Source organism: Anopheles merus, chromosome 2R (genome assembly GCF_017562075.2).
Source record: "Anopheles merus strain MAF chromosome 2R, AmerM5.1, whole genome shotgun sequence".
Lineage (NCBI taxonomy): Eukaryota > Metazoa > Arthropoda > Insecta > Diptera > Culicidae > Anopheles > Anopheles merus.
In genome coordinates, this window is record NC_054082.1 from 10793605 (window position 1) to 10816335 (window position 22731).

Here is a 22731-nt window from a genome sequence, read left to right on the forward strand (position 1 = left end):
CAAGGGGCCCGCGTACACGGAGCAGCCTCGGTGCAGACGGTGCCCCAGCAGGCTTATTTCCCTCTAAGAAGGTTCAGCCACCGAAGGCATTCGCCCTTGTTACACTTTCATTGGCAGCCAGGTCGTCGTGTGGCGTTGCTTCTTGCTTCTCTTTACCATCGCGACCAAGAAATGACTTTAAGGCTTGTGCTTGTGCTTGTGTGTGTGTCATAAAACGAGTCTAGACACTTGACTGTGCGATACTTTCATTCGCTCGCCTGTGCAGGGGGTAATTTGGCGATCGGTAATCTACATTGCATTGTCTCGTAATGAGCGGGTATCAAAATAATTCCCTTTAAAATATTGCAATTATAAAACCCTTTGCTCCATCAAACACCCTTTTAAGCGAAAAAACGGCTCCAGAGATCCATTTCCTTCTTATTTTGCAAAAAAAAAACACACACTGTTTTACCATAAATGTACCATAAATTTGCAGTTAATGGAGACACTAACGCTGCTGTATCACTTGCAGCGTGGCAAGCGTGGCCTCTCTTGCATCAGCGTGGCAAGAGAGCGGTTTGCTCTGGCGGCGAGGAAACCGCCACAAAACGTGCCCATCCAGCTCGGTACACCTTATTTACACAATCTATCTACGCTTCAGCCTCAACATCATCATCATCATCCTCGTCCTCATCGGCTGCTTAAGCGATGGCACCGAGGCACACGGTAACCAGAGATGCAGCATAAAACGTTGGCGTTGGTGGTACACAAATTTGCTCAACCGCTCCTCAGGTGTTTAGCGCGCGGGGAACCCGGTGCGTCCCAAACTGGTCGTTTGCGGCAAGGGCTCGAGATACGCCGGGACGGCCACAAACACATCCTTGCCAATGGGCCCTTGGATGATGACGTTATTCCCGGTGGAAGAGCCGGTCGTGAGGTTGTATTGCTTTTTCGTGTTTTTTTGTTTCATTTCGTTCCAGCGTGTTCATCGTTATCGTTAAGGACACACACCGCAATCACCAACCACGCAGGGCGAAGACATACATGTGTACGCAGACGACCTGCAGCCGTGACTGCTCGTTCGTACAATAATTACAAGACGCTTAAGTGTGTGAGTGTGAGGTTTCGTTTAAAAAAATCATGTTCAGCCGGGAAGAACCCCGGCTCCAGGTTCCCAGTGCAGAAGCGACAGCGCCAGACGGCTCGGTTGCTTTCATCTTTGGCCTGGGACAGCCGGCAGTGTTGATGGGAGTGCGGTGGAGGGTAAATGGATCTTAAGAATCGTTTTTATTTCCACTGCTGCATCACATCTGTTCTGAGCTTGTGGGGCAGATGAGGGGGGGAGTTCGCGCTTTTAAGAGCCGTGCATTTGATTGTCGACGGGGAAATGGTTCCATCGGCGGATGTTATTAGAAAAGTTTGAGCTCGCGAGCACAATAAAAGTGAAATTGATGTGGGTGTGAAATTTGCTTCGCCGGACAGCTTTATGGTTGACTTTTTCGCTTTGGGCCAGCGGAACCGTTGCCTAATTAATTTTGAATGTTATTCCATCAGCTAAAACGTATTAATTTCTACTATTAAAAAAACAGATTATGCTAAATTCACACTTTAATGGCCTGAACTTTTTTTTAATGATTTGACATTTGAACTAGTGATGGGAAAACACAAATTTTCGTCGAAATCGATGCCGGCTAGCTTCGTAGTTTTATGGAGTCGATTCCAAACAGTATATTCGGAAGCAGTTTCCGGAATCAATTCCGAAATCGGCTATGGAATTGGTTCCAGGAATCGGCTCAGGAATCGGAATCGGATCGAGAATCGGCTTTGGAATCGAAATCGGTTCCGGAATTGGCTCAGCAGTCGGCTCCGGAATCCAAATCGGTTTCGGAATTGCAAACGGATCCGGAATCGAAATCGCCTCCGGAATCGGGAATTGGCTCCAAAACCAGAATCGGCTTCGAAATCGGAGTCAGTTTCAGCATCTCCATAAGAATAGGCGTTTGGTTCCAATGATACTACGTATTGATAGACGCAAAGAATCCAATTTTACTAGTAAACGATCTATTCTCATGGTAATTCCCGGACTGATTTCGCTTTTGAAGTTTCTTTCTTCAATTCAAGAACTGATTCTCATTTCGGAGCTAATTTCAACACTGGAGTCAATTATGATTCCGTTTTCGGAACAAATTGTGATTATTAGGTTGATTCCGAATGCGGACTTCAAACTTTATGTTTTTTACATATTTTTTTAAATTAATGTACGTGAATGGCATACATAAATGCGTAGTCCAAATGAACTAAGCATGATATTAGACCAATAAAAGATATGAAATTTCATAAACCATATCTTTTATGTTTTTTATGTGCCTATTGGCTTTATTCATATGTCAGAACATATCCAAAAATATGTTTGAGTAACACTTTATTGAAAAGTTAGTTACATGAGGAAAGCTTATAAAGATTAGGCAGATATCATGATAAGATAATAAGCCTATATAATGGATCTGTGAAACGATTAAAAGATGTCTTCAAAAAACAAGTATGTGGAATCTTTCTAAAACTTGTTTAACTAATTCTCAGAAAATCTTAAGCAACACTTATAACAAAATGCACTGTCGCTTACAGATATCAAAAGTGTAAAATTGTTTAATAACAATTCAGCTCCCAATCAACACTTGCGAGCCAACTTTCTGATAATTTGAACTCTACATCTGCCAAGCAAATCGTGCAATGGTCACAGCCGCATTTGCAAACACCATCAGCCCAGCCAGTCCCGAAAGTCTACACCACCGGAGCAAAACCTTTCCCGCATCAACTTGGATAAACAAATAAATACTGTTCCGCTCATCTGCATCTGCATCCGACCGGTCTGATGATCTCTACGCTGCCGGTTCGACGCCTGCACGCTGCCCGCTGATGCTTTCCTGTTGCATCGGAAAGTGATTTAATTACAATCAACTGTTCGGGCCCCACCCACACCAGCACAGCCAACACCAGAGTGCCATCAAATCCCATGCTCATTCTTCTATTTCTTGCTCTCTCTCTCTGTGTGTGTTTGGGGGATAGCATGATAAGCTTAAAGTGGGCAGTAGCATCGGTCTGTTCCCCGCTTGTAGCGTAAACCCGGCTCGAAGGCTTAACTTTAAGCCGCCTTTGCTGTTGAGTATTGAGTCATCACCTCACAGAGAGAGAGAGAGAGAGAGAGAGGAGAGAGAGAGAGAGAGAGAGAAAGAGAGAGAGAGAGAGCTAAACTATCAGAATATGATTTATTTTACTAGTAGCAGCACACTTCCCGCTGTCGTACGATTTACGTATCGATCAGAGCAGAGGAAATAAAGCAAAATGTCCATTCGCTTCCTCGTCGGCCCCCGCGGCCGGATGCTCAATAATGCACCTACCTACCCTAATGGCGAGTGCCGAAGAGTGTGCCTTTCGAGTGGAATGTGAAACGAGCCATTGCGAGTGACTTTTCTTAGTAAAGTTTAAGCTCGATTTAAAATTAACATGTCAACCTTTTGTTTCTTCACACGGCACTCGGCCTGCCAGATGGGCATTACAAGAAATGTTAAAACTTTCTCCTCCCCTGCTTCACCTGTGTTGCCAACAAGTTTTTCGGTTGTTTTTGGGAAGGAAAAATTGCACCTTTGAATTTGCCCCGCCTCCCCATTGCTGGGCCTTTCTTGCACGGCTCTGCGCCGAACGCTGCCAATAGCAATGTTGGAAGCTGACACTGCGTAGCCCGTTCGCAAAAGGTTTCCCTAGCAAGTAGTAGCAGTGCAAAACCCACCGCCGGGTTTCCGTGGTGCCATCCGTCTCCCTAATTGTGACAAGTGTCTTAAGGGAACGGGTGACAAACTGACAATGCTCGGGACAATGCTCGATACCAGGAAAAGGAAACACTACTCTGGCAGGGCTTTTCCTGTCAATCATCATTGTTTTGTGTTTGGTGGCCCTTGGATACGTGCGATGGGGAAGGAGCGAGGAGGGATGGTGGTGATGAGAAAGTGGAGGAAAGACACGATGGGGCGGAAAACCCGTTCGGAGAACAGAGCAGCAACTTGATCGTGCTTGTTGGTTGGGGAAAATATGTATAAAGTCTTGGTCACGCTTGACTTTGTGCAGATATTGTGATCAATTTGATATTTGTATGTTCGACTCTCTATAATGATCTCTCTCTCTCCCTTTCTCTATTTTTTTCAAAACATCAAAATTAAAATAAAACTTGTGTAATTCAATCAACTTTACGCAAAAATTGAACCACTTTTCGCACACTTTCAGAGGCTTTTTTTTCTATCAAGAACCATGTACTACCGTTTTCCATTCTCGTTGTCTTCACATTCGCTAAGACGCTTGTACACCCACGGTCACTGGCAAAAGCTTTCACACACACATACACACTGTACAGAGGTAATAACGAAACCAGCAAGCAAAAAAAAAGGAACTACCGCACCACAATTCGTCTCGTTCCACCTCATGTTCCAAAGAAACCCGTCCGTCACGTTTCTTGCACTTGCTCGACAGAACACACACACACACACGCGCGCACACAGAAAGCCTAGCAAATACCCTTCGATATTGGACGCCGTTCCCGCGCTTCCTCTAATTACATTAACGAGATTAGCGAACCTCGGGCTTTGTCGCACTGTTTCTTCACTTTCTTTCGACTTCCTCTAGGTGTATGTCAGTGTGGTGGGTGGAGTGCGGGGTTGGAGGATTTGTGTCATAAAAGTGCTGGTGGGGGGGGGGGGGTCAGCTAGTATCGATACTCCTTTTCCACACACACACGCACACACGGCACAGGTGAAATCGATGGATTGCAGTTTACATCACAGCGGATCGCCAAACAAGATCGCTTCACTGTCGGCCTGCCTACTGGCCCGGGTTTCCATGGCGACGTATCTCGTTTGGCGTGTCGTACGGAAAGGCGCATTTAACACATCCCCCCGCCCCACTTTCCCACATACCGCACACCGCTACAGTTCACCGGCTGGAAAGGGGTTGCACTAGCGAGGCTGTAAAAATCGAACCAAGAAGGCACACAAACTCACCCGACAGGCGGGGGGGGGGGGGTGAGCTAGATAAGCGAACTTTTGGAAAGGAAACGTTCTCTGCACTCTTCCGTACAGTGCGCGTTCTTATCGTAAATGTAAACGGCCAGCGTTACTTGCAGCCCGAAACTGCAGCAGAACGGAGGGAACCACACACACACGCACACACACACGAACGATTCACACAGCACACGTTTGTCTTATTCGATAGTGAAAGTGAACTGTGATTGTGTACGCCCGAAGCATGTTTGATCTCCCCCGCCCCACACAGACACAGTGCTCCGCACACACAATCAAAAACAAAACAAAGCCCGTATCAATGGCCCGTCTCAATCGCGTATCGGGTCTTCCCTTTCGCTTGACAGTTTACTATCTGATTGACAGCGCGGGCCTACTTAGACTCGTTAGCAGTGCTGTTTGCATGTAAGCGTGCAGCACGGGTGTATGTGTGTGTGCGTGTGTTTTATTACAGCGTGTCCACCGGTGGTAACGCACGGTCGATACAGATGATCGATAGGCATTAGACGGAGCGATTGGGAGCGTTCGAGAATTTTGTGGCTAGTTCGGGGCAGCGCGGTTTTTGTGTGCCACGCGGTTTTTGTCAAAACACGTTCCGGTTGTTCGGTGAAGAGCGGTGCACTAACAACCCACCCAGCCACTAGACGCACCTCTTTCCACGGGGCTTGCGGCCGGATGTCGGGCTGGAATGGCCACTTGCGGTCCAGGCACACCAGCTTCCCAGCGGAACGAAAAACCCACAACGAGTACAACAGCCTCTGGCCTCTGGCTGGGGCTGCCACGAAGGAAAGAGCGGAAGGACACAGACTGACTGGTCGCCGTCGTCGACACGACACGCACAGAATAGATCGGGGGAGGAAAAAACAACGGAAAGAAACCGCACCGCGGGTAACGACGCCAAAACGCACTGTCGCACACACACGGTCGCTTCGAGCACTAGCACCAAACTGTCGGCTGCCGCGAGCGCGCTGACGGCGCGGGCCCCCATCATCATACGGCACCCGAGAGGGGGGGTTGTTGTAGTGGAAGGACGGCGGCCCCTCCGTTAGCCATTGTTATTGCCACTGTGCCACGGCCCGGCCCCGGTCGCTCGCTTCACCCGACACTCGGCAAGCCCGAGTCGGAAGCCGAAGTTCGCAAAACCCGAACCCAGCAGCAGCCGTTGGGAGTGCCGAAGCGGGCCCGATTCTCCGTCGGTCGTCTTCCGTGGCGGCATGGCATCATCGGCACCCATGTGTTTCCCATACGCATGTGTATCCATACACTGTGGAGCGGCTGGCCCCACCGTCCGCCTATCGTTCATCCGCTCGTGCGAAACACTAACACAACCACCGTACAAGCATGAGAGATAGCATTGGTGTGGGAGAGCGAGAGAGAAAGAGAGCTCCAAGGGCTCTTCGATGCGTGAAGTCATCGTCGTCGGCTTTGTGTTGTAAGAAAAGGGGTGAGTTTTGGGGGATTTTGCGAGAGGTTACTTCGGTTGGGGAACCACGACATGGCTCTCGCTCTCTCACGTACACACGCACACACACGCACACACATTGTTTTATCTCAATCTTTGCTTGGATTGCTTTTGCCATGTTTTCTTTCGCTTTTTTGTCTGCCTTCTTCGCATCGCAAGGCGGTTCCTTTTTGGGGAGGGGGGGGGGTTCGATCGCGGATCGTACTTTGGCGCACGGTGGCGAAATGTTGGCTAGTTGGCTCTTCCCAGTGATTCACGGTATCGAGCATCCTCGTACCGCGCCCGTCTCAAGCGTCCTTTTTTGTCGTCCCACCCGTCGTCGTTCTTCCCGCTCTTCCGTCGGCTCAAAAACAATAAACAACAACCGTCGGGGGTGAAGTTGGACGGCATGCGGTTTCACACAGGCCCTTTTTCGCATATTTTCCTTTCTGGCACGTCTGGCGGCCCGTCGCTCCCTTTAGCTTGGTGCGGCTCGGGTCTTGACTTTTCCGTCGCTGGCGCTGGGTGTGCGAAGGTATTAGCCGAAAACATTTGCTTGAACTATTTTGTGGAATAAATGTTTGCTTTGTCTATTTCCGTACCAGCTGTAATAGTTCTTGTTGGTTAAATTCATATATTACGTTCTTTCTTCTTATCTGTTATTTACTTTCTTTCTTTAGTTTGCACATAATACACACAGAAATGACTGTGTTACATTTTGGGGCGTTACTAGTTATGTGTGAACGAAGCACTCCCAGCCATCAACTAAAACCAATTTCGCATAAATTTGGCTTCGTGCGGTTGTAGTGAAGCCTTAATCTCCCACACTCTCCGCCTAGACGCAGCACGTGCCCAAGTGGCCGAAAATCGAAACCGTCGAGTCTCGCGCCAAACGGCGACACACCTGTATGAATTCCTCTCCCCTGTGCGCGCTTTCTCCATTCATTGTGTGTGTGTGAATACGTACTGTGGCTGTGTAGCTCGGTGTGGCACCGTTTGCCAAAATTCCTTTGCATTGAACCGTTGAAATGAAACCGAAAGCCTTCGCCTAGCGCCTTCGGGAAACGGCTGCTGCTTGCGCACGCTTTTCCACGCGACTCTCTAGCGAAACCGAGCACGATTTCCACGCGAAAGGCAACACTCTTCTCTCCCTCCTCTCTTTCACGAAGGTGGTCCCACAGGAGCACGCGATGGTACGGTTGCTACCGTACCGTTTGTGTGTCTGCGTAAGCTGTAGGGATTGGGCGATTGTCACCATTTGCCATTCACCGTTTCGAATGTCCTGTCGGAGCAATCCTATACATACATACACACTCACACACACCACCCATAAATGTATGCTATTGTGTGCGTCTGTGTACGTGTGTGTCTCTTGTGACATCGTCAGGCTCTCCGTTTGGGAGAAAGTGATCCCGCTGCTGCTGCTCGGCAGTGGGAAAATATGCGTAAAATTCGGCTCATCCGTTGGCGACATTCGAGCGTTCCTAGCGTTTTCACTTTCACAGCATATTTCAGTGTGTGCCGCCACCAATACTAACGGTGGCAAGCGACCTAGACAAAGGGGGAATGAGTCGCAGCATCAAACCGTATGAGTCAGCTCTTCGCCAGTGACTCTTCTCTCTCTCTCACTCTCTCTCTCTCTTTCTCTCTCTCTTTCTCTCTCTCTTTCTTTCTCTCACTATTATTCTATTATTATTCGGTAGGGTGCCACAACACGACCCTTCGCAAAACCCGTGTGAAGATGTCCTTGGTCAATGGTTGGTAAAGGGATAAGGCAGACTTTTCATTTTTGGCAATGAATACACATTTTTTTGCGTTGTAATATTTCTTAACAACAAAAGACAAGTGGACGAAGGGTCGTCGCTATTGTGCAGCGCTCGTCTGCAGACGGAAGTAGCGCAAAGGGGTTGTTGAGCTCGTACTCGCTTTCAAAGCGATGGGCGCACCAATCGATTTACGATGTGTGCATTTTAATATTTCTAAGAATTTACCAGAATAAACTGTTTTTGATTTCTTGAAGAGTATTGTTTTTGTGCGATCCTAAATAAATTGTACGACACTGTTATTGTAATAATTATAAAGCAATTGTTGAAATTGTAGAAATAATGGTCTGCAGCAGCTAAGCAGCGTTTGGTTTCTTCGTTGCCCCAAGCGCCTGTTAGTATGCAATGCTAAAAACGCACACGCAAACCAAGCGTTACAGTAAAGCGTTACACACCCTTGGAGGCGCAGTGGCGTAGACGTGGATCGATCGAAAATGTTTCTGATTTTTTGGTAAAACTTCAGTATTTTTACACAGTTTGGCGTTTTGATTTGCTTTTTGTATGCAAGTGCATTGCAATGAATGTGCTAAAACGAGCAGCTATAGAGTGAAAATTCCTCCTTCGGAAATTCCTACACCCTTATTATCGCTGCTACTGACCAATAGATGGCGCTAGTAAGCGTTACTCCTGGTCGGTTTGCGTACAGAATGAACGAGTGATGCGCTGCTCCGTTTTTTTTACCTTCTGTGCTTTTAATTTCCATTTTGTATCCTTCTCGTGATCCATTTAAATTAAAAATATATTTTCTTTCTTTTGAAGTAATACCTGCACATCTCTTAATGTGAAAAGTTTCAACAATCATCGCAGCTCGTTCTTTCTTTCCCGCTCGTTCAATACACACAGAAAAATCGTCGGCTTTGTGGTTTTGTATTTTTTTTTCAATACTATTTCTCTGTTTTATTTGACAAATCTTTCAGGTTCTTAATTTTCGTTTATTCATTCAGAAACTATAGTCCATTCGGTATATGATGGTTCTTTGTCGCAGTTGGTATCGGCCTCCTCGTACACGGTGCTACGTACTGCTACGTTTCACTGCCGTCACCCGATACACTGTCTCGCTTTCTTTCCTTCATGCTCTCTTGCTCTCACACTCCTCCTCCTCCTCATTCGCCCTTTGATCCTTCCCCACACGCCCAGAGTCCGTCTGGCCAGTTCCACCATGATGCTCGTGGATCGGATCGGATCACTTCCCCCCGGGATCGCTGCTGTCACACGGCCACAACGCAACAAACACCATTCCGTCGTTTCCCAGTAACCTTCATTCGGCGGCTGCGGCTTTACCGTTCAACTGGATTTTCTTACAATTTAGCTTGTTTTAGTAATTTAAACTCTGCATTCTACATAATCAGCATACATGATCGGCTTCGGCTCTGTTTTTTTTTTGGTTTCCTTTCATCGTTTCTTATTTCTTAAACTTGTTCACAATCTGCGCTTCTCTTTCTAGTTCTTTTTCCTTTTCCTTTTCTTCTTCTTCTTCTTCTTCTTCTTCTTCTTATCTCCGCTATCTCTTTATCCATCTTTTCCCCTTTTCTTGCTCTCTTTCGTCATCGCTTTACTTAACTTTCATGTCATTTATGTGGTTCATTGGTTACGTGTTACTCTTCCATTTTGGTTTTATATTAAACGTTGTTTTTTTATCTTTTAACATGTGTGAGTTTGTATGTTTGCTTTCTTTGTTTGTTTCTTTGTTTGTGTTACTTACTTTCGTACAAGAGCTTGCTGCAAATTTTAGCTAATAATAGTTTGTTTTGTCTTATGCTTTACTTTAACATTTCTTCGTTTTCCATTTTCTGTCTCGTGTTTACTTCGTTACATGTTTTACTTCCCTTTAATTTGCTGATTTCTGGATTTTTTTCCTCACGTTCCTGTGTTTGGCGTGTACTTGTGTGTGTGTGTGTCTCTCTGTGCGTGTCGTTGTGTTTGTGATAGAGAGAAAGTATGGTTTACGGCAGCAGTGGCGAATGGCAGCGAATGGCGGCGGCTATAGGACTGGCAATCTTCTATCTCCTTTTCTCGCTCCATCTCTTTCTCTCCTTAAGTCTACAGCTGTGTCTGTGTGAAAACCAACGGGTAACAAAACCTCGGCCTGCGTTGGGCACGTGCGTCCCACTACTGGACTTAAGGTAGGGTGCTGTTTATGAAAGTGTGTAAGTGAATATGTGTTTATTAATTGCATCTGTTTGTAATGTTCCGATTGATGTTTGCAAACAAATCCGCACAAAGAGATGTTTGGAAAGTTAATATCTAACAAAATATAGACTCATCATCATCATCATCAAAATGGTTGCATCGAATGTGTTTTTATTTTTATAATAATTGCTCACGACATAGTCGCATCCATGTTTTTCTTTTCAAACTACCCGGTTCCTATTCAGGACACCTGATTAAGAGCTTAAGCAGGAGCGATTTCGCAGTGTAATAGAGTGTTTGCTGTGTTTCGTTTGTTTAATCGTCTTTTAAATTACTTAATTACCTTTTTTTCATTTATTTTTACGAGCACTCGGTTGATTTGGTACCGGTTTTTTTTAATTTTATTTTTCCTTTACTATACTATTTAATCGCTCGCGTGTTTCCGTGTTTACTGTCCCACCGGAGCGAGTGACACACGCACACACATACACAGTGCAATAATGTAAGGGTTGTTTGTTTGTTTTTTGTTACTTTTATTTGTATTCTCTTTTATTAATATATCCATTCGCCGTTTTGTTTGTGGTAGTATCGCGTTATGAATCTTTATTATATAATTATTTATTCTTCATTTACAACAATCGGGCAGTTTTATGTGACGCGTTGCTTGTAGGGATGTGTGTGTGTCGGTGTATGAGCTTTAATGTGTGTTGGCGTGTGTGTATGGATTTATGATATAAATCTTGTTATTTCTCTTCAATTGGACTTATTTTCATTGACGTTTGAATCCGTCATTTCTATCATAGTCCTCCTCTATTGCGATAATATTTGCGATACACTCCTCACACTACGCACTCTGTCAAACATGTTTGCTGACGTTCACGTCTTGATTTGATTTCTTCGCTTTGCTTCTTAACTGTCTCTGTTTCTGCGCTCGTTTTAACGTTCGTTTGATCGTTTGATAATCAATTTCATAACACTCATAACAAGACTTAGGCTGATTGATTTACTAATTCTTTGTTTGGTTTCTCTTTTTTTTGCAGCAACACTTCAACGTTCCCTCCATAGTTATACTTACTCTCTCGCTTTACAAGCGACCAAAAGAAAGGGGGCAAAGAAAATGTAATGATAAAATGAAACTCTTAGGGAGACATTTTGCAACACGATACAATATGATCAATCTTCGTTTGGGGTTTCTTTTTCCTGGTGTCCTGATGACATTGCATATTTTGTTTACCACCAGTTTGTTGTAGAAAATTAACAAACAATTTCCAATTTGTTATAGAAATTAACAAACAATTGGTAAATTAACAACTGGAGTGCTAAAATATAGAAGGCAATTAAACGAGAAATGGTGAATAATTACTGTTCACAAGAAAGGGAAAATATGTTTCAGAACGCGTTACACAAAGAAAAACACATTACATTACATAAGTAGAAAATAAAACATATAAAAACGATTGTGACCATGGCGTATGAAGCAAACAATGAACTAATACAGATCCGCGTTTTTTGTTTGTTTATTTAATTCTCTACTTTTAACGTTATCTTCTCTCGGAGCCATCATCTCAACCTGCGCTCGCTCTCTCGCTTCCTCTCTCTCTCTCTCTCTCTCTCTCTCTCTCTCTCTCTCTCTCTCTCTCTCTCTCTGCACTGCCTTTGCATGTGTGTGAGTTTACTTCCTTGTGTGTGTATGTGTGTGTTTTTCGCCTTATTAACATAACAAAGTTACTGTTTTTTTCTGTTTCTTTTATTTGTATCTATTTGTAGCATTATTTCTGTTTTTTTTTGCTTGTTTGTTTGTTTGACTGTTTTAGCGCCGCTATCTGTCTAGCATTAATCGTTTTGTTGCATTTGCTTTGCTCCGTCCATTCCTACACCTTCTTGATCATCATTATTCATAGACTATTTCGCTTCTACCGGTGTGTTTGTGTGGGTGTGTATTTTGTGATTTTTTTTCTTCTCTTTTCTGTTTGCTCCGTAAAGATGTCAATGTCTGCATCCATCCTTGCCCGTATAACACATTATGCTGCTACCTAGTCGGCGCCTGTCTTACTTTATTCCTTACTGCTCCTTACTTATTTGTTCCGCGGGTGGGTAATTCTGTCGGCTTCTCGAACATTAGTTGTTTGCATCCTTCCAACACATATCTACCATCGAGTATGTTCCCGAGCGTATGTGAGGGTGTGTATGTGTGTGTGTGTGTGTGCGTTTTAAGTGAAGAGGACTTCCTTGCATCGACCAGAACGACGACGACGATGACGACGAAGACGACGACAGCGAATACCAAACCAAGATGATGACTTATCAGTTGTGTGTGTTCGTGTTCCATCCACAATTTCGCAATCTTTTCTCATCTACACACACACGCACATACATACATACATACAACATCAGCAGACAGTTCTTTTTGTTTGTTTTTGTGTTGTTTTTTTTTTTCTTTATTCTAGTACTATGGGTTTTTATTTCATTTTTAAATTATGTTCCGAGCGTATTATTTACTTTATTACCTTTTTTTTGTTTTCTTCATCTTCTTATGCTTCAACTTCTCTTCAGTAACTAACAACGAATTGATTTCAATCATTTTGCATCGTGTGGTTCTTCTTATGTTTTGTTTGTGTGTGTAATTTTCGCACGCGCGCGCCTAACTCGTGTGAAGTGTGACTCGGTGTGTAACGCACGCGCTGGGGGTGTGTTGTGGCGGGTACTATTATTCTTCGCTTTCTTCCTTTAAATGAGTGGCATGCGTATATTGTTGCTATGTTGCTTGCGCGCGCTGTTCTCTAGTTATTTTAATCATAAATAGAAAAAGAATTTGTCGGCCGACTGTTCTGCCGTGCGGCATTTTCTCCGCGTGTGGTTTGGAAAAGCGTTGGAAACACAACACAACACCGTCCCCTTCTTACCGTGGTTTGTGCGTCCCAACTGTCCCCCAATTGCCACTGCTCCCTATCTCTCCCCACGCCCCCTAAGTTTGATGTTGCGATAATGATTACTGGCTGGAGAAGGGTAGGGGAGGGAGGGAGGCTGAATATTTAAAATGGCGTACTGGTTGTATTGCTTGTAACGAAGCGATACGTTTATGCATTGCTAAGAATTTACCGCCTCGCGTCGAGGGGGTTCAAACCGGGTGGGTGCATGGGGCATCGCCCTCCCTCTCTCTCTCTAGCATAAGCAGCTGCTTCCCGCACTACTACACAACAGCAACATGGCCACGTGCTGAAACACCGCCTACCATTCGAGGAAGGTGTTGGAGAAAACGGATGGCTTTTCATGGCATGCTGGTAGGGAAACGTAGAAGAGAAACGCATTGCTACCAGCGTAATCACACGCAAACAAACGCACACACACTCACACACACACACGCTACTAAATCATGACACCGCAAATGTTGTGAATCGACAATCGACCATTCATAGAATAACATTAAAAACAATAGTAAAAAAAAAACAAACCACCAACCACACCTCCGGCTCCCCGTATATTGCACCCGCACTACAACAGACACTCATAACGCACCACACACACACACACACACACACACTGCTGGTTTACTCGTATTATACTCTAAACGGCTTGCTCTTAGCTTTACAACGCCTACAACGGAACGGTCAGCGGAAAAGCTTTTGAGAATTAATAGTTCATAATGAAACGGTATAGAAAAAAACTAACAAACAAAACAATCTTCTGGCAGGTAGTGGTACCAGTGGGGTAGGGAAAGTGCAACAGTTGAACTGTGTTCTTCCATCTTCCTGCCCCTCCTCTCTACACCACCTATACAACCAGGCCCACCAGTGTGTATGTATGTGTGCGTTTGTGCTCTTTTCAATAGAGTTCTTAAATCGCATTTTGCTTAACGACACATACACGCACACACAACGGCAATCAGGTGGTTTAATTTTGTTATCTCCTCTACTCTGCCCTCTCCTTCCTCAACATGATGTATATGTGTGTGTGTGCAGCATGGAGAGGATGTTTCGATTTAGATAAATGTTAATAATAATTTTCGCTGCTCGCTCTCTCTCTGCGTTTCTTTTTTTTTTTTAAACTTGCGCGGACTTCGTTCTGCGCATTGTGTGTGAAAGAAGCATGCGATTTGTTCTGCCGCACAGAACTGTGAGTTTTGTTGCTGTTTGTTTATGCTCAACGCAAATGGGGTTGGTGTTGCTGTGGTTTGAATATTATCCTTACTACAAGTATCCTAAAACACGCATACACACACACACCCACGCACACACAGACAGAATATTCGCGCGTGTTTGCTTCTATGGTGCCACCTGTCTTACTCTATTCCGCCGCTTCGGCGATCAAGGAGCCTGTGGTTTCGTGATTTTGCAACGAAGTGCGTGCACACACTCACACACAACCAAACACACGCACACACACACACAGACACCCTTACATGCAATGTTTTAAACATTCAGAATTGAATGCGAGCCAGGAAAACCTGCGCGCCGACGAAGGAGTTTTTTTGTTTTTTTTTTTTGCCGGTACGAAAATCGGCACGAAAAAATGTAACTTCCTGCATTGCGAATGGCAGTAGTGGCAGAGTGTGTAGCAACGAACGACAAACGACAAAGCAAACAAGACAACAACCAGCAGCAAAAACCAAACCTGCGACGCCGAACGTCGGCCGCGAAACAACAACAGATCTACAGCTTCCGTTCTCAACTATGTGTGTCACACCTTTGTTTTTGTTGCTCTCTCGCTCTCTCTCTCTCTCTCCCACATTTGTCAAAGCGTCGAATCGTGTGCGTGGTGGTGTGTTTCCGTCCCGCAAACACAGTGTTTATTAAGCGCCAGTGTGGCCAAAGCAAGGATGCCTCCGTTGTTTGTTTGTTTTTTTTTAAATGTTTTTTGATGTTTTACACTCGGGCGCGCGCTCTCGGGCCGGTACACATATACGGGGGACGACGACGACGACCCTACATTGCGCACTTTGTGCCTGTCTGTCTGACTGTCTGTCTGGCTGGCCACTTCGCACCACCCACTACCACTACCACCACCACCACCACCCACTCCGATTCCATCCGCTCACAGCGAGCACCAGAGCGCTCCGCTCTGCTTGCCGCACGCGCCACCGCTCTCCTGTGCAGGTGGGATTTGGAGCGGGCGCGGTTCCGGCGGAACCGGGAATGCCGCTTTACTGGTCTGCTTCGTGTCTCGTGTTACACTATGGGGCGGGTGGGGAGGATTGAGGTGAAAGTGGGGGCTAGCTAGCGTTCTCCTACCACTTTTTCTTTTCCTTTTGCTATTCCCTACCGCGTGCTCGTCCGGTGCTAAAACTTCACCTTAACCGTCGTACTACTTATATTCGTTTCGTATTAATGCTTATGCTTTAATCTGGGTTTTTTGTTTGTTTTGCTTTGCGCTTCGAGCTTGGTTTTTTGCTCGCAAACTCGGCCCCCACGGTCGGGGTTTTTTCTTCTTTATATTGGATTTATTATAATGTGTGTGTGTATTTGTGTGTGTGTGTGTGTGTGGGGATGGTGTTGTTGTAGTTGTTGCATCGGTACTAAATCGCTCATGCTCTCTCTCTATGTAGTGGCGGCGCTCGCACAATCTTTCTCCCTTCATCCGACCAGGCTCCTGGTGGTTCGTGGAGTGTTATTGTGTGTGTGAGGCTTGTGTTTCTGGGATTGCACATAATGTTTATGTGTATGTGTGTGTGTATGGTTGTTTATGTATAGAGTATGCATGTGTTTCCGTGTCCGTGTATTGTGTACGTGTCTGTGTGTTTGTTTGTGTGTGTGTGTGCAGGGGGCGGGGGAGTTGGTTTTTGTTGGTTTTGTTTTAATTAATCTTTTTAAATATAAATTTGTTGACCTAATAGTACGTTTCTTGCTCTAGCCAGCCGCCTGGATTGCGTCTCAAGTAGAAGCGACGAATTTCGTCATACACGAAGATGGACAAGCTGAACGGTAAAGCTGGTAGCCACCAAACGAATCTGCAGAGGAGGGCAGGGGGAGAAAAGGAAAAGACACAATTAGCACAAAACCGAACAGCTGCACCAGGTGTAAGGAGTGTACTTACTTCAGTGGGTACATGCGCAGACCCTTGTCCATGCCCGGCGTGTAGGACAGGATGGCAGCCAGCACCGTTTCGAACACGAGACCAAAGTTGAGGGCCCAGTTTCTCATGCCCTGGTGGAAAATCGAGTTACGGCGAGTCTTACAGATGATCAAATCGGCCCACTGTACGACGACGATCGACACGAAGAACGCGGTGTGGCAGGTGAACTCGAGGGTCTTGCGATCGCGGTAGGTCTGCGCGAAGGGGGGGATGAGATAAAGAACGGATTAGATTCGAGCGTTGCGCAAACAACTCTAAGCATTCACGGTTTGCCCATATAGTTCTGCTTACCCATTCCTGACCGTACGAGTCGGTGAGATCGTTGATGGCTTTCGAGTCCCAGCTCTTGCGGAGACCGAACAGCTTCAGCGGCAGGAATCCGTTCTCAGCCATGATGACGAAGTACACGAAGAAACCGGCCGCAGCCTGAATCATACCGATCTGACCGTAAGCCATCGAGATAAGTCTGCAGAGGCGAGGAGGCAGCGGCGGCAGCGTTGGTGGGGGGGAAGATAGAAATTGTGCACACGGCAAGGGTGGGAAGGAGTACAGGGAGGGCGGAGAAAGGGGAAGGAAAGAAAATCATTATTAACGATATGATCTTTACTCTTGCACGATCAATTAGTGTTTATGTATACGGATGAGTTATACGGTTACTACTAATGTTAGTGATCAAATGTAACGACAAGTTTACACCCCCGAATACTCAACTTGTAGGCGCGCGTGTGAAGTGCATTGAAAATGGAATGTTAGTTGCTTTTTTCTATTTCTTTTTTAGCCACTTTGCGCCCTATCAGTGAGTACTCGAGAGTGTTAAGCAAGACCGATCGTCCCATAAAGCCCCCGTAATTAGTGTAAGCATCATACAAGAGAGTACTGTGTTAGAGGTACTGAGAAAGCGGTACTTAAAGTTAGCTTAAAAATAATACTACTAATAATACCGTAACCACTACAAACTAACCACTACCAACAAAAGCAGCGCGTGCAACGGCATCAATAGTAAAAGCGGATTAATGTACATTACCAATATATCTACAAGCGTAAGCCACCACTCCGGACGCTTGCGGTAAGGTGTTTCGCAGGCGTGGCCTTTACAGTACATTGGTAGAGTAATAAGATTAAATAACGAACATGCAGACGGTTTTTTTTTATATAGGGATAGTATTGGAAAGCAATCAAAATGTTGGCAGTAAAATAAGCCAAGGAAGATATTATAAGAGATATAAGAAAATGCTCGAGAAGAAGGAAAAGAGATAAGTGGGGATAGAGAGAGAGAGAGAATAAATAGAATAGAAAGCAAATAGATAGTCTCCGCAGTATTTATTTTGAAAGCATCCAGAGAGAGAGATAGAGAGAAAATGTATAAGAAAAAAGGGCAGTAGAGTTGTTGGAAAGATAGAAAAAGAGTAAGAGAAAAGTAAAACGGAAACAAACACACACACAAAGACAACTTTTCTCATACCACATACTCACTGTTTTTGATCTGGATACATTTACTGTTTGTAATATATTCTGAGCATACAAGGAGAAGGGTTCAGGGTTCAGGTGGCATGGGGTTAGGTATGAATGAGAGGTGGATGTAGGTGGGTTGGTGGCCGAGTGGCAATATTTCCGGTTGACGAAGACGAAGCCATCCGATGCAGGATGGAGAGGGGCAAAATGGTGGTTTAGGGAAGGTTTATTCTTTGTTGGATGGTCTATAAGACACGATTGGAAAAATGTGTGGGGACATGTTTTTGCTCCAAAGACACGGTGGCACTGGTTATGACATCAACAAAACTGTTGCTTGAATGTCAGCGCAAAAATATACAATGGGATATAAAGATCGAAGGCGAAGGACGGACCATTCGGAGAAAAAACCGGAACCAAAGAAAAAAACAAAAACTTTGCGTAAAAATAAAAACATTTTCTAGAGAACAAGTGCGCTAACGGAGCTATAGGTACAGCTATAGAGTGTTTTCAAACTCACGCTACAACTAGTACGGCAAATGGAGTGGAAGCAGACTTTTGTTAATCTCCAATAGACATAATTTCTAGATCATTCTTCATCCAATATTGTCCTTTTTTTTTAAAAAAAAAACTCAACTAACAAACAGATAAAGGATTGGGTGCATTCAAACTTTTGCGTTCTGCACTTTCGCTGGAGGAGAAAAGGAGGAGTGTTCGTGGAGTATACAATCTAAGATATCACAACTAATGCTATATTATTTCAACACTGGCAGCTGCATTATCTAACAATACATAAACTCACATACAAACAAACACACATACACAACGAGAGAAAGGGACATACACACAACGAATAGATTACATTAATCGGGTGGATGAGCGCAATCATTGGGCAGACTGCAACGTTCTCGAAGGAAAAACACACACACAGCGCAACATTACATCTAAAGCGAAGGAACCAAACATCGCAAGGGATATGTGTCTATATATATATATGGATTTAACATGTTGCAGGAGGAAGGTATGTTTAGTTTATCGGGATTTTATCTCAAACCATTTCTCCCTTTCAAATGGAGGCTTCGTGGTTGAGTGTGGAAGTAAAATCAAATTCACACCAATTCCACGGTGCAGCATTCGGCCAAATAGTTGCACACCGTGACAATTCATTTGTGAAGAGTTTTTTTGGAGGGTTTGATTTGATTTTCAATTCCATCGGACCTAACACGTGCGATCAGCTAGAGATCTATTACGTGGCGAATCTTTAGTGTGACTAGAGGTGTGAAACTAGGAATATGGGGAGGGGAGCAGGGGCATGGTGAACCAAATCGCCCCTGGTTGCGAACAATGCTGCTATAAAGAAAATCATTCCAAAATTGTTGTTCTAACAAAACAAACGTGTTGTCGCAAACTCTACTCTTACTCAGCTCAGCTAAAACACAACATCTAGAGTGTATAGGTTCATGTGAAACAACGTACGTGAGAGCACTAAATCAAAAATCAAACAATCACTTTCAGAAACTCGAAAAAAAAAAAACGGTTTGACTTGGAACAGAAAAGAAAAGTGTTACAGAAGAAACAAAACGGAGAGTTAAGAGAAATAAAATTTCGAACACTATTTTCAAAAAGACTAGCAAAAGGACACACAAACACACCAACACAGAGATACTCCGGACAGTGCCGGCACTGTGTTGCAATAGAATAGTGTCGATAGAATAGGAAAGGAGAAAGATATACTAAAAGACTCGTTACTAATTGAGATCACACTATGGTGATGCATTCTAGGACGGCAAGCTCAACGCTAGTGATGGATAGAGAGAGAGAGAGAGAGAGAGAGTGTGGAAAGAGAGTATGAGAGAAAATAGAGAGATAGGAAGAGTAAAAGAGAGAAGAAATTCGGAGACAAAACTGGTTGTCACTTTGCACACAAACGCACAGTTTCGGCAACATTCGGGATAATCTTAGCGAAGAACGGATCCTTTTTCGTGTGGCAGTAGAGATTTTGGTTTTATCAACCAAAGTGCCTCCTAAGTATGTGTCCGTAGTTAATCTTCTTCTTTTACTTTTAGTGACATTATCAACATGTTACCTTCGAACAGGTTCAAGTGAGAAGGGCACACACAAACGTAAACACATACGGAGCACCAAAACGGATGTAAAGGTACATGGGAAATGCTTTTGCAAAAGCATTTTGAACGATGTACTAAAGTGTACTAAAAACACACAAACATGGAAGATCTTGTTACTTGGTACAACACTTTTCACAGGGAAGAGTTAGCGAGGGTGTCCTGGGGATTTTGTTTTAGATTTATCACAAACAAAGTTAAACAATACAAATATTTATTGCTTGGTTGGTACAGAAAACATGAAAACACAAACATCGATGTAAACGATTGTGAAAATGTTGTTCGATAACAAATAAGAAACAAACAACAAAACATAACAAACAACAAAAAACAGAAACATACAAAATAACAACAAAAAAACAGGAACATAGTGTTTCAATGAAAGCAGCAGTTAAAGCTACCTCACCATCGCAACACCATACACGCGCGCCGCCCATCGACTGAGCCGCGCACGCGCACGCGTGGTACGAGCAGAACAGAACCACAAGAAATGAAACAAAAAACAGAAAACACAAAAGAGCCGCAGCAAACATGTAACAGAAAAAAAACAGTTGTTTTGTTTGAAAACGTGTACATTATCATATTAATATATGTATATAAATATATAGATGAGTGTTGATGTTGTGATTGTTTTGGTGTCAATCAAAAAGGTACAAAAAAACACACGAGATGATGAGATTCGATTCGGTGGAACGTTTATACAAGAACAAACGAAGGTAAACGTATCCTGACCTGCGGTTGACCAAGTTGTCACGGTAAGGATCTCTCGGTCGGCGCTTCATAATGTCACTCTCCGGTGCTTCGTAGGCGAGCGAAATGGCCGGTACCTATTGGAACAGACGCGCACACGCACGACGGGTGTTGGGTGGGAGCGCAGTAGTGGGAGTTGCGCATCGCATGCACACACACACGCACACACACGCACACACAAATGGGCGGGAGGAGGGAAATGAAGTGAAGTTGAAAATTGCACATGTAGTAATTAGTATGGGATTCAGCTAGAACGTTACAAATTCTTAAGGTTAAGAGAGCAATAGACGACTGCAGCACTCGTTGATGGCGGCGTGCACATTCTGCACAAATGAGCGTTTTAGATTAGGCGATTTATGCGCGCGCTGATTGCAGTGAATGCCAGTTAATTATCGCGATGGCGATGATCGGAAGGTTTCAGAGGCTGCTAGCGATGGTAACTCATGATGTAACGTAACAAATCACACACCACACTCTCGCATTCATTAGGTGTTGCTTTGGCAAACTAGTACAGCACACGTCGCCCTACTGGTGGTCAGTTTTTATTTGCAGTTGTGTTAGCTAGCTCGTGTAGTTGGGTACTGTACTAATACTATCTGTAGAGCAGTCGTGCGCTAATAGATCGTTTTAGAGCCAGATAGAATAAGAGAACGAAACTATTTTGCTACACAGTAATAAAGTCCACTATTGGAACTAGCGGCCAGTAGTGTTGTATGAAAGACGAGAAGAGAAGGTGAACGCATACAGAGGATCACTTCAGGCTTGCACTGTTATACTCTTAGTATCGATAAAGTTTCGAAAATACTAGCAAAAGTTGAGTAAATATTGCAATCAATAGCGATCAAGAGAACGATCGGAGCAAAACAGAGTGACGTAGAGAAAGATATTTAGAAGGTATAGAGGCTGTGAGGTGTAAAGGAGCTCATTCAAATCTATTCTAGCACTCCGGATGCAACTAGAAAACACAAAAAAAAACTAGACAAACATATTGAACAGAAGAATTACAAATAAAACCGAAACCAAGTGTGTGTTTGTGGACTAATGGTTCACGTTCCAGCTATTTATGCGGGCAAGTGGAAATTCACGTGACCCAGACACACCCCGGACAGTCTTAAGAAGATCGAAACGGGCGGTGGAAATGTTCAAAGAAACGGGAACACACCAGATTCGCGGTGCCACGATCGCTCGCGGATAAAAGAACGATCAGGCAAACGTCCTCACACACAATCGTCGAACGCTGAGTGGTTGGGAGCAAACTGTATTGTGTACTTGAGTAAGCAGGATGATTGTTGTTTCTTAGGAGCGGAAAGGCGAAATATGTGTGAAGCTAGTTAGTGAGTATATGGCAGGACGAGGGGCGAGAGCTTTGGGACGAAACACATGAACGATCGATGAAGATGGCAAATGAAGGAGATGGACTGCTGAACTCTCCACTGACAAAGAGAACGACATGTCATGTGAGAGAAAGAGTGTAGAAACCAAGTAATCATGTAAACGGTGAACGGCTTTTTTTGTTTCAACGAACCCTGAGCAGCCATTTGGCATTGACATGAGATGTGGGGAGAGGGATGTACTGGGAAAGGGATCCAACTTACCTTCATGGTGGATTTATGGGTTGGTTCTAATCTAATTGAATCGCACCATTCAGCGATATGTTTTTTTTTTTTTTTTTTGCAAACTTTACTTTGTTTTCAATTGAAAAATATTACAAAGCGAATCAGAATAAGAAAGTAGTGTCCAAGGAGTGAACTTATCGAGAAAAGAGTGAGTTACGGTAATGTAAGGAAAAAGTTGAATAATATAATGAGAAATAGAGAAGAAAACAGAGCACTAGCAAAAGGTTCAAGAATAAAAAGAGTAGTGCACCGAAAAACAATCAACGATAGACGCAACATCGAACA

General features: G+C 44.3%; 2 protein-coding genes across 11 annotated transcripts in view; both read right to left on the reverse strand.

Moving 5' to 3' along the window:
* The window catches only part of LOC121590717 (sodium/calcium exchanger 3), a 116663-nt gene extending 110661 nt beyond the window's left edge, over positions 1-6002 (reverse strand). The window contains exon 1 of one of the 2 annotated variants that reach the window (XM_041910624.1): positions 5929-6002. The gene's annotated coding sequence lies outside the window, so the exon portion shown is untranslated. Of the gene's footprint in view, positions 1-5695 lie in introns of both variants that reach the window. The other variant, XM_041910622.1, reaches the window with a different exon arrangement.
* Positions 6003-14482: 8480 nt separating this feature from the next.
* The window catches only part of LOC121603624 (sodium/potassium-transporting ATPase subunit alpha), a 66695-nt gene continuing 58446 nt past the window's right edge, over positions 14483-22731 (reverse strand). For 8 of the 9 annotated variants that reach the window (XM_041932636.1, XM_041932633.1, XM_041932630.1 and 5 more), the window contains 3 exons: positions 16800-16974; positions 16470-16702; positions 14483-16383 (listed from right to left, as the gene is read on the reverse strand). In XM_041932636.1, the coding sequence (XP_041788570.1) occupies positions 16263-16383; positions 16470-16702; positions 16800-16974 (529 nt within the window). In that variant the 3' untranslated portion in view covers positions 14483-16262. Of the gene's footprint in view, positions 16384-16469; positions 16703-16799; positions 16975-20812; positions 20908-22731 lie in introns of all 9 variants that reach the window. The other variant, XM_041932629.1, reaches the window with a different exon arrangement.